Below are 12,185 nucleotides of genomic sequence, written 5' to 3'. Positions count from 1 at the left end.
AACACCAGAAAGCCAGGGCAGGGGCATTTGCAGACAGAGCTGGCCAGGACAACAAAGTCCTGTGGACAGAGAGATAGGCTAGGATAAAAGAGGATAAGCTCACGGATGTCGCTTCAAGTTGCTTGGAGAATGGATGGGTAAACAGCGGGATATGCAGCGACTTCCACCAAGATTTAGTGATCTCCACCCAGCCAAGGACTGACTGGGTCTGCACCTGCTTAGCTTAGCACAGGGTGTTCAGAAGCATCCAGGAAACATATCACATTCTCCTGGGGAGGGTTCTGAGGGCCAGGTAAAAATGCTTGGAGAGCCACATTTTCGCTTCCCCCATCTGAGCCCCCCCACCCCCGCAATGGAGTAAGTGAACGAATGTGCTTCAGATCCGGCTGCAATCCTGCACACACGCTTACCTAAGGGTAAACTCCATTGAACTGAGTAGCACTTCCTAGTAAATCACACGTCTGGGACTGTGCTGTTAATGTATAACTCCTCTGTAAACTTTAAGCAGGGACTGTCCTCGCGCCTTCCTCCCTGCAATTTCTGAAAGACTGCAGGGAGACATAGCAAAAGCGTGTGAAACTTTAGAAACAGCTTCATCTCTCCTGTTCCTTTTAACCTTAAAGATGGGGCGCTTTGGGGGAGGGGGCGGGTGCTGCTGCTGCTGCCAGGATTTATGTAGCGTTCTTTTCCTTAATGCACTTCACTGAGGCAAAGCAATGCAATTCCTGAACACACACACACTTCCACAAAGTGGAAGCTGTAAGGTGTGTCCCCCACCACCAGCACTAGGGTAACGTAATTCACCTGAGGGTAAGATACTAACAGTTCTCTCTTGGAACTCTTCCTGGACCTCACCTCCGCAGACACACTTTCCTTGACCTCCGCTTGGGAATATCTCCAAAACAGGTCAGGCTGATTTGCAAAGAAAGCGAGAGGCAGAAGTTTAGCTGTCAAGCATGGGGGGGGGGGGGAAAGAGCAGAAGGGGCGGGGCCAAGGCACGGGAGGGGAGGGGCCACGAGGTAGGGGCGTGGGCGGGGCTACGGAGGCCAGGTGAAACTGACTCCGGGAAGAAGTTTCATCCTGGGCGCCGCCCCGGGGGAGAGCGCGCGTGTGCGGCGGTTTCTGTTCCCGAATGCCTCGGGCGTGCGGAACCGCGGCGGGGCTGGGGAGGAGATAAGCTTGGCGAGGTGGAGCATGGCTGGATGGAGGAGGAAGCAGCGGCGGCGGCAGCAGCAGCGAGAGCCGTGCGCGCTGGGCCGGCGGAGGTGATCCGTGCGCCCGGGATTTCGAGGTCATCATGGCCAAAGAGCTGAGCCAAGCCGAGGTGCTGGACTTCCTCTGCCAGGCCGGGGGGAGCGTGGCCAACGCCGCCTTGCTGAGCCACTTCAGGCACTTCTTGCGGGACCCCGACGCGTCTCCGGCTCAGCTGCAGCGCCGCCGAGAGCTCTTCAAGGGCTTCGTCAACTCCGTGGCCACCGTGAAGCAGGACGAGCCGCCGGGCGCCGCCAAATACGTGGTGCTCAGGAAGCGCTACCGAGAACTGGTGGGAGAGGAGCCCAAGGCACCTGCCGACGATGCCGCCCAGAGCCAAGCCGCCAAGCCGCCACCGCCTCTGGAAGTAGCAGTCGGCCGGGGGGCGCTGCAGGGCCAGGCCGGGGCGCAGCGCGCGCCCAGGGCGCACGGCCAGGAGCCTCCCTGGCGCCAGGTAGAAGAGGAGCACGCCGGCCCAGGCTCGGCCCGCCAGCTTAAGAGTGGCCCGGAACCTCGCAGGTGCCACCCGGGGGGGCTGGGAGGGCGATCGGGGGCGCTGTTTCCGCCAAACCCCGCGCTAGGCGGCCGGAGAAGCCCCTCGGAGCCGTGCGCCCTGCTTGGAACGGAGCAGCACAGCCAAAGGGAGCCCCGGCAGGCTCCTTGCGGGGACCCTCCGCTCCTACTAGGCGGGGCGCCGCAGTCAAATGGCCCCTATTTACCCGTCGGGAAAATGGGCGCGCCTCCAAGTGCCGCCAGCCCCCAGCAAAGGATCCGCGAGTGGGTGGAGAGGGCGCATGCCGTTACGCACCAGTCCGCCTTGCCTGACCCCCTTCTGCAGCGCGAAGAAGGGACCTCCTGGCCAGCCCGGGCGTCGCCGCCCAGCTCGGTGGGGAGTGCCTGCCTTTCTCAGGATTCCTTGCCCGGGCTGGGTGCCCGGCGGGACCCCGCGCCCGTCTTCCGGAGCATCCGGTGCCAGCTCTCCCTGCAAGACCTGGAGGACTTTATCGAGAAGGCGAGCTCGGCGAGCGAAGACGGCAGCAGCGCCAGCGGAGGCAGCGACTCCTATCGGCCTGAAGGGTGCGCCGGCGTCCTTCACCAGCCCTTCCCTGCCAGGCAGAACGGCCACGGCGGTAATTCAACAGGGACAGCCCGGGCCAGGCCAGACCCCAGACCCCACGGAAATGGCTTGGTCAAGGATGGCCCCATCCCAGAACACCTCGCCTTGCTCAACCGGGTGGTGAGCAGAGCCGCCTCTTGGGACAAGCTGTGGGACGCAGACTCCCCCAAACCCGGCAAGGAGCCCCCCAACTCCTGGAAAGTGACCAGACTGTCTCCCTCTCCCCTGGAGACCCCCCTGAGCCCACGGCTGGTCCAGAGGCAAGGATGCTTGACCACTTCTAGTGACGTGCAAGGGCTGGGCCCAGATCCAGATGCTCCGAGCGAAGGCAGGTCCTCCTCTGTGCCCTTGGAACCCCGAGAGCACGCTTGGCTGGTGAAAGTGGCCACTGGTTCATGGATGCAGGCCAGGGCGCTCTTCCTGGAAGACCCCCACCTGGCCACCCGCAAAGACTTCATCCTGGGCTACACTGTTCTCCACTGGCTGGCCAAGCACGGGAACGTGCAAGTGATGCAGGACTTTGTCGCCGGCGCCAGGAAAGCCGGCGTGGACCTCGACGTGGACGCCAAGTCCGGCTGCGGATACACCCCTCTGCACCTGGCTGCCATGCACGGCCACCAGCTGGTCGTCAAGCTGCTGGTGCAGAAGCTGCGGTGCAGCACGCAGGTGCGCGACAGCAGCGGCAAGAGGCCCTGGCAGTACCTGAGCAGTGCCACCTCCGGGGAGGTGTGGCAGCTCCTGGAAGCTCCTCAGGGCAAGACCATATTCCCGGCCCACCCCATAGCCAGGAGCTCCACCTCGCTCGGCCCGAAAAAAGGCAAGAGCCCGGAGCTGGGCAGGAAAGTCAGCAGGAAGACATCCTTGGCGGCGTACTTGAAACCTCAGCACATCAAGTGGAAAATGGGGAGCAGGTTCCAGCTGCTGCAGGAGAAGGAAGAGGAGTACAATGACTGAGGACTGCAGGGGATGCTCTCAGCTAAACCAATGGAGAGATTCCCAAGGGCTTTGCCTGCAATGTGGCTGGATTTGGCGAGGGACCAGAGGAGAGCAGAATTGAGCACTTTATCCATATTTATTTTAATTGATTTTATTTTTTTCCAATTATCCTAGGCAGGTGCTTCTATCGGGGTCAATTGATGGAGAAAGTCTTGCAGCACCCACTCCTTCAAGTCTTGTTGCTCTGTGCCTCATCGCAGAGAAACTGTTTTTAACCATGTTCTTATTAGTGCCCCGTCTTCAGGATCAGGTGTGGGAGAATGTACACTGTTTGGATGTTGGTGGGGACAGCTTTGGCCTCTTAGGAACGCTTGTATGGAAGGGTGAACCAAACAGCTAAAACCTCAAACCCATTTTTAACTCCCCCTCCAAAAAGTGTGTGTGGGGGGTTGTATGCAGGAGAGCTTTTTTTTAATATGTAGGTGCTTGGGGAATTGGGGCTGGTGGATTTGTAGCTGAAACCACCATAATAACAGTATTCAGGATGTCACTTCGGGGTGAAGATGGCCAGGCTTTTGAACTGGGGTGTCATTTGCCCGACAACAGCCACAATTAATTATTTGCCTTTAGGAACAGGTTGTGAATGAGACAGACAGACTGGGGACTCCTTTTTAATTAAGCTGGGATCACCTTTTAGAGGAGTTTAAACCTAAGGAAAACAACCAAAACAAAATTCTGGAGTGGGGTTGAAGTGTTATCTCAAATATCAGGTTAATGAAATGAAATCCTTTCCCTCTATGGCCACCCCAAAGCACAATCAGCAAAACCTCGGAATTTATTTTACTTTGTTATTTTTAAAAGCCTGTTAATAAATTTATTTTATTTTTCTTTGCTCCTTGATATATATTCAATATCATTTGGCCTGTGTTAGGCATATTGTTTATGTCAATGTTGCTGGAATGCTGGGTGGCACAATGGGCTTCCTTTTTTTAATCCACCTTTTTGTTGTTGAACAAACCTTGGTTACAGCTCATGGCAAGTGAGGGAAAGAAATTAACTGTGAGCTTAACTTGTTTTGGGCAGCATGCTAAGTCATAAAGGTAAAGGGTAAAGGGACCCCTGACCATTAGATCCAGTCGTGACCGACTTTCAGGTTGCGGCGCTCATCTCGCTTTGTTGGCTGAGGGAGCCGGCATACAGCTTCCGGGTCATGTGGCCAGCATGACTAAGCTGCTTCTGGCGAACCAGAGCAGCGCACGGAAACGCCGTTTACCTTCCCGCCAGAGCAGTACCTATTTATCTACTTGCACTTTGATGTGCTTTCAAACTGCTAGGTTGGCAGGAGCAGGGACTGAGCAACAGGAGCTCACCCCATCACGGGGATTCGAACCACCGACCTTCTGATCGGCAAGTCCTAGGCTCTGTGGTTTAACCCACAGTGCCACCCGCGTCCCTCTATGCTAAGTCCTACCTTGGTTTAACTCGGTGTGAGACAGCAGCAAAAAGGACCAGGGAGATGCAAAGTCTCTTCAAGTTCCACTCTGGGGGCCCGCATGGTCTTGCTAAGGCAGCATTGAGCTTATTGTGTTGTCCTCACAATATTGGACGACATTGTCATGGATGGTGCAATATAGTCTTAACTCAGCTGTACATATATGTCTTCACAGAGTGCTTAGTTAAACTATGGAGTTTGTTTCCTAAAGAGGTAGTGATGGTTACCAACATGGATGCCTTTAAAATAGCGTGAGATAAATTCTGGGTTATATGTGGGGCCTGCCTGATGTATTTACATAAGTAGAATGTATGTGTCAGGGGTTCCGGAGCAGAGGCACAGGGAAGAGAGGAGATGGAGAGCGAAGGGGAAGAATCCGAGGGGAGCGTAGGAGAAGAGGACAGTGGACCGAGGGATTCCATGAGCCTCTCCAGCGAATCGGAAGATTCACAGAAGGGGGCGCCAGTGGCCAGGGGTAGGGGGTTCCCAAGGGGAACGTCCCAGGAGCAAGGGGGCAGCAGGGACTCCCAGAGCAGTAGTTGGAAATCAGGACCAGCTTCCCCACCAGAGCAGAGTGGGGGGGAAGAGTCCCAAGGATCGGGGCCAGTGCATTCCCCACCAGGGAGAGAAGATAAGGCAGGGCTGACCACACCTCCATCAGGGAGTCAGACAACGGAGGAGAGGTCAGATCCGGCCAGTATCCCGGAAGAGGGAAGCAGTGACAGAAGCAGTGTAACGGTCAGGAGGAAGGTCACTGGGTTGGTGCGAGAGGCAAGTTCAAATGTACAGGAGAGCGGGACAGCAGAGAATGAGGATTGGGAACCGGGTCCTAAAGCCCGCCGGAGGGAGGGGGAGGAGCTAAGCGACTCAGAGTCGGAAGAGTCCAGAAAGGGCAATGCCCCAGCGGGCAGGAGGACCCAGAGGAGGAGAGAGCAGCGTAAAAGGTGGAGCCAGGCTAGGATCTTAAACTGGTGTCATAGGGGAGGAGACTCAGATGGTACTTCGCCGGTCTAGGCTTTAAGACGTAGAGCTGCGCGCTGCGGCTTTGAAGTGGAAACTAAACCTCAATAAAGACTTTTGTACATAACGACAGCCTGGCGTTGGTCCTCAGTGAGCTGGGACCTGGAGGCAGCTCTGACAGTATGCTTTTATTTAAAATGCACCTCTGGGTTATTTGTGGGGCATAGGAATTCATTCATATATTTTTTTCAAAATATAGTCTGGCCCACCACATGGTCTGAGGGATGGTGGACTGGTCCCCAGCTGAAAAAGGTTGCTGACCCCTGACTTAAACCAATGTTACATTTGCCAAAACTGTATTTCCAGTTGCTATTTTGGGGCTAGGTGACTCTAAAAAGTCTTATTTTTCAAATGACAGACGGACTGTGATTGATTATCAGTTAAGCATCTGGCTGGTTCAGATGACAGCCTTGAGCTAGGTTCAGAGCTTTGAGAACTCAAAGAAGAAAAGTCACTCGGTCCAGGGATGGTCCACAAATATATAGGCCTATTCTGACCTTTTTCTGAATGGTGCCTTGGGCCATTCATAACATAGGATTATTCTTCACAGTGCACTGGGGTGGGGTAAGTGAAGACAAGCTGCAACAGTTAACTATCACGTTGTTCACTGTTCAGGCTGCACAGATGAAGCATTTTGGTTCCTGAAATTCATTCTGATAGTGCAGATAAAATATCACGGATAGAATTCGACCGGGTGGAGTGTTAGTGTGTGGAAACAGTCCAGATCCAAGGCTCCGCCAGGTACATACCTGCAGATGATGGAGCTATAGGTGCCATCCTGGCACCCAGGTGCCTCACTTGGTTGCAAGGGGCTGACAGCCAGGTGCAAAAGGTGCCTGGCTAATTTTGAACACTGCTCTGAATGCCAGTTTATGAGAATCGCAATCAGAGGCATACCTAAGCTCCCTTGCGCCCATGGCAAGGAGATATTGCGGCTACCCAGAGCAGCAGAAGAGCAGCCAGGGAAGTGTGTGGGCGGGCAGGTGGCTTCCTAGTCACTCCTAGCTAGGTTGCAGAGGTGTGATTTTGGCCTGGGTCTTTGGCGGGGTCCAGCATGGCCAACCCCTAGCAGCGGCGTAGCGTGTGTTGTCAGCACCTGGGGCAAGGCAAGTAATTTGCGCCCCTAACCCCTAACCTGCCGCCGCTGCCAGCTTCTTCTTGCTGCTGCCTGGGCTGGGGTATTTACGGTAAGGTAGCCACGGCGGCGGCGGTGGGTCCGTGTCAGGTGATCTGAGGCGAGTTGCCGCTGGCGCTGCCGCCCAAACGACGCCGCTTGCCCGGAGTATGAGGAGGGCAGAGAGGCGAGGAAAATGCAACATGGCCCAGCAGCTGCGGCGGTGGCGGGGCGGTGAGGAGAGGCTGCCTGACGCGTGGGGACCGCGGCAAGCACTGAGAGCCACTGCCTGCCAGACGCCTTCAGCCCGGACGCGCGCACAGCTCGTCGGTTCCGCGAGACATGGGGCTCTGCTACAGCCTGCGCCCGAGGCTCTTCGGCGACTCCGGAGGCGGCGAGCGCGCCCCCCCAGATGTTGCACCCGGTGCGGCCGGCCCCCCCTGCACGCCCCACGCTACTCCACTGACCCCTAGATACCCCCTAATAATAATAATAATAATAATTTTTATTTATTTTTATCCCAGCCAAAGCCGGGTTCAGAGCAGCTAACAACAAGAAAAGTAGCACAGTTTACATAAAATCACAATCAATTAATTGAAATACATTCTAAACTCAATTCATTCTAAAATCAATTCAGAATCAAATTAATGGCAACTATTGGGCTAGAGTTCTGTAAAGGTAAAGTTAAAGGGACCCTGACCATTAGGTTCAGTCGTGACCGACTCTGGGGTTGCGGCGCTCATCTCACTTTATTGGCCGAGGGAGCCAGCGTACAGCTTCTGGGTCATGTGGCCAGCATGACTAAGCCGCTTCTGGCAAACCAGAGCAGCACACGGAAATGCCGTTTACCTTCCCGCCGGAGTGGTACCTATTTATCTACTTGCACTTTGACGTGCTTTCGAACAGCTAGGTTGGCAGGAGCTGGGACCGAGCAACGGGAGCTCACCCTGTCGCAGGCATTCGAACCGCCGACCTTCTGATCGGCAAGTCCTAGGCTCTGTGGTTTAACCCACAGAGGAGGGGGTCAGACTCTGCCTTGGCCAAAGGCCTGGTGGAACAGCTCTGTCTTGCAGGCCCCGCAGAAAGACATCAAGTCCCGCAGGGCCCTAGTCTCTTGTGACAGAGCATTCCACCAGATTGGGGCCACAACAGAAAAAGCCCTGGCTCTGGTTGAGGCCAGCTTAACCTCTCTGTGGCCCGGGACCTCCAAGATGTTTTTGCTTGAAGACCGTAAGGTCCTCCGTGGGACATACCAGGAGAGGCGGTCCCGTAGGTACGAGGGTCCTAGGGAGAATGCTGTTGCCCTTGGATCAAGCTATAGGCATCTGTTTAGCCACTGTGAGAACAGAATGCTGAACTAAATGGGCCACTGGTCCAAGCTCAAAGAGCTCCCCTTACTTAAGCAACACACACACACACACACACACACACACACACACACACACACACGTACATGCAGCTGCAGCCCTGCTGGTTGCTGAGCACTGTTCAGTTTCACTTGTTCTGCTCTTTTGGGGATAAAGGAAATCTTTCTCCAGCGTATGCAGTCTTGTTCTTTTCATGCACAGACGATGAGGCTGCAGAAGAGTGAACATCTTGTGACGAGCACAGCATGCAGAATCAAGCAGCCTATTGCCATAGGAAGTCTCCTGCCGGCTTTATCCTCGCAGGTGTCGCCTCCTTTGTTCCAGAGCATGTAGAGGAATTTGTGCCGAATAAGCTGCTGTGTGTTTTGAAGTTGGGTACCTTTTTCTTTTTTAAAAAAAGAGGGACAGTGTTTAAATCACCTGAAGGTTCAGGCTGCACACAGGATGACTGGGAGCCAGGGTGGAGCTACACATTCTGAAACCTGCACCTGTCAAGGAAATCCAAATTGGAGGGAATGGGGCATTTGCAAGGGGCATTGGGCTGGAAGGCGGATGGAGTTTTCCCCAGACAGGCTTTACTTACATTTTTCAAGCAAAAGGCTCTGAAAGTTTACAGTTCTTCTGACAACAGTGCAGAGCATACAATGGGGGGTGGGGGCAGGACTCTAAAAATAACAGGGAGGGATTTGCCCAGGGTTAAGTGACCATGTAGTTTCTTGAACTCTGCAGAGTAAATACAGTGGTATCTTGGGTTACTGACGCTTCAGGTTACAGACGCTTCAGGTTACAGACTCCGCTAACCCAGAAATAGTACCTCAGGTTAAGAACTTTGCTGCAGGATGAGAACAGAAATCGTGCTCCAGCGGCAGCGGGAGGCCCCATTAGCTAAAGTGGTGCTTCAGGTTAAGAACAGTTTCAGGTTAAGAACAGACCTCCGGAACGAATTAAGTTCTTAACCCGAGGTACCACTGTATAGTGTTGCACACCAAGTGCTGTGAGATTCTAGGGGTTCCAGACATTTACCCAGGCAGTGTCAGGTATATAAGCTAGGTGCCAAATGCTAGGTCACCACAATGGAATGTCTGTTTGCCGGGGGGGGGGGGGGGTTGGACTGAATGACCCCCCGGGGTCTTTTCCAGCGCTAAGATTCTATAATCTCAACTACATTGCTTGCTCTTACATGGGTTTAACCGAGGTACCACTGTACAATTCACTTGTCCCAAGAAAAAGAAACACGCACAGGGCAAATGGAAATGGTATTAACTATGGAGTACGGCAGAGGGACGTGGGTGGCGCTGTGGGTTAAACCACAGAGTCTAGGGCTTGCCGATCAGAAGGTTGGCGATTCGAATCCCCGCAACGGGGTGAGCTCTCGTTGCTCGGTCCCTGCTCCTGCCAATCTAGCAGTTCGAAAGGACGTCAAAGTGCAAGGAGATAAATAGGTACCGCTCTGGTGGGAAGGTAAACAGCCTTTCCGTGCGCTGATCTGGCTCACCAGAAGCAGCTTAGTCATGACATGACCTGGAGGCTGTACGCCGGCTCCCTTGGCCAATAAAGCGAGATGAACGCCACAACCCCAGAGGAGTCTGCAACTGGACCTAATTATCAGGGGTGCCTTTACCTTTACCTTAAGGCAGAGGTTTGTCAACAGCAGTTGCCAACCTTGCCCCCCGAAATCTCCATGTAGTCACAACTGGACCTGCAAGCAGTAGCAAAATGCACCTGGCTAATTTCTAACACTGTACCCAAGGTTCCGTTCCCTTAGAATGGTGTCTTTGGGATACATGGTTTATTACATAAATATAGAATGCTAGACTATGATGGAGGGGTTCGCAGCATTTACACCCCAATAAGTCTTGCTTCTCCCATAGCCACAGCTTTGGCTTCAAGCAGAAATCAAGCATGGCTCTCAGTCTCCAGCTTCTGCCTACAGCCTGCTTCTAGCCCAGCTCTCTCACACAATTCTGGCTATTGTCCTTCATGCTTCCAGGCGTCGAACCCATTTGCCCTCCTCCACAGAGCAGCTTCCTTTGTCAGACTAAGGTGGTAACTAGGAACCTTGCCTGGCGAATTCAGAGAGGGGATCCTCCATTAGATTTTAACCCTTGCTTGATGCTTGTTGTTGTTTGGTCATTTAGTTGCGTCCGACTCTTCGTGACCCCATGGACCAGAGCACGCCAGGCACTCCTGTCTTCCACTGCCTCCTGCAGTTTGGTCAAACTCATGCTGGTAGCTTCGAGAACACTGTCCAACCATCTCGTCCTCTGTCGCCCCCTTCTCCTTGTGCCCTCCATCTTTCCCAGCATCAGGGTCTTTTCCAGGGAGTCTTCTCTTCTCATGAGGTGGCCAAAGTACTGGAGCCTCAGCTTCAGGATCTGTCCTTCCAGTGAGCACTCAGGGCTGATTTCCTTCAGAATGGAGAGGTTTGATCTTCTTGCAGTCCATGGGACTCTCAAGAGTCTCCTCCAGCACCATAATTCAAAAGCATCAATTCTTCGGCGATCAGCCTTCCTTATGGTCCAGCTCTCACTTCCATACATCACTACTGGGAAAACCAGAGCTTTAACTATACAGACCTTTGTTGGCAAAGTGATGTCTCTGCTTTTTAAGATGCTGTCTAGGTTTGTCATTGCTTGATGCAGGGCCCCATTAATGACAAGGGACTCGGACACCATGCAGACAAATACCGCCACCGCCACCCCGTCCACAAATTCACAGCAACAGATAGGATCAGGGTTCACCTGTCATTGCTGTGGGGACATGGCAACTTAATTGCAATGCATGCAAAACACCAGCATGCATAAACCCGTACTTATTTGCTATGCTCTCTGATGCAGTTTTCCTGGTGTTTGCCTGTCTTGCTGGAGAAATAGACTAGGCTAATCAGTTTCCTGCCGCTGTGTTTCTTGTCTTACCCATTGATGTTTGCTGTGAGGGCTTTATGAGACTGAATCAAAAGATGGGCTTATAAGCTTTAAAATATACATCCTACCCCGAGCCTCTGAGCTCCTGCGCTAGCAAGTAAGGGCTTGCGCTCCAGATAACTTAAATCAGGGGTGGGGAACTGTGGCCCTCGAGATGTAGCTGGACTAGCACTCCCATTATCCCCGACCATTGTCCACAATGCTGGCTGGAGCTGAGGGACACCCAGAGTCCAAAATCTGGAGGGTACCAAGTTCAAGTTCCATGATTTAACTATCACAGATCAAGATTAGCCCAGAGAGATAGGGCAACTGACATTCAAGGCGCAGGGCCATTTTCCAGGTTGGTTTGGGGCAGAAGTTGGTCTTCAGAGCATGTGTGTCTAGCCTTGTGGGAATGGTGGCTGGTGTGAACTTGGCAAAGGGCTTATGGACACTTTTCGCTTGACCTGTGTGTGGCGATCACACAGGGTCCCCGGGCGTTTAACCATCTATTGATCCCTGTGCCACCACTTGATTTCTCGCTGCCACCACCCAGGCCCTACCTGGTACAATACTGAGTCCAGTCAGGGTTAAGTTGGAACATAAATTTTTGTTTATTTATTACAGTTTAACAAGCGTGTGGTTTCATAAATGGTATCGGTCAATTACAATCATGGGGTGCCTATGCAGACCTATAACTTCCGCTACCTGCTCTCACTCACTAAACCACCTCTCAGATATTTACCGTATTTTTTGCTCTATAAAACTCACTTTTTCCCTCCTAAAAAGTAAGGGGAAATGTGTGTGCATCTTATGGAGCCAATGCAGGCTACGCAGCTATCACAGAAGCCAGAACAGCAAGAGGGATTTTTTTTTCTTCTTGTTTTCCTCCTCCAAAAACTAGGTGCGTCTTATGGTCTGGTGCGTCTTACAGAGCGAAAAATATGGTACATCCTGCCCCAAGCCTCTGAGCTCCTGCGCTAG

The 12,185-nt window shown here is 53.3% G+C and overlaps 1 protein-coding gene across 1 annotated transcript; it reads left to right on the top strand.

The window, feature by feature from the left end:
• Positions 1–350: 350 nt before the first annotated feature.
• On the top strand, positions 351–4,193 carry SOWAHB (sosondowah ankyrin repeat domain family member B). The gene has a single exon (XM_079989403.1). The coding sequence runs from the start codon at positions 1,299–1,301 to the stop codon at positions 3,321–3,323; it is 2,025 nt and encodes a 674-aa protein (XP_079845529.1). The 5' UTR covers positions 351–1,298; the 3' UTR covers positions 3,324–4,193.
• The last annotated feature ends 7,992 nt before the right edge of the window (positions 4,194–12,185 follow it).

This window comes from Podarcis cretensis (genome assembly GCF_951804945.1).
Source record: "Podarcis cretensis genome assembly, chromosome: 9".
In the NCBI taxonomy this organism is placed as follows: Eukaryota; Metazoa; Chordata; class Lepidosauria; order Squamata; family Lacertidae; genus Podarcis; species Podarcis cretensis.
The sequence above is the reverse complement of the archived record's forward strand: the minus strand, read 5'-3'. Positions and strand labels throughout refer to the sequence as shown.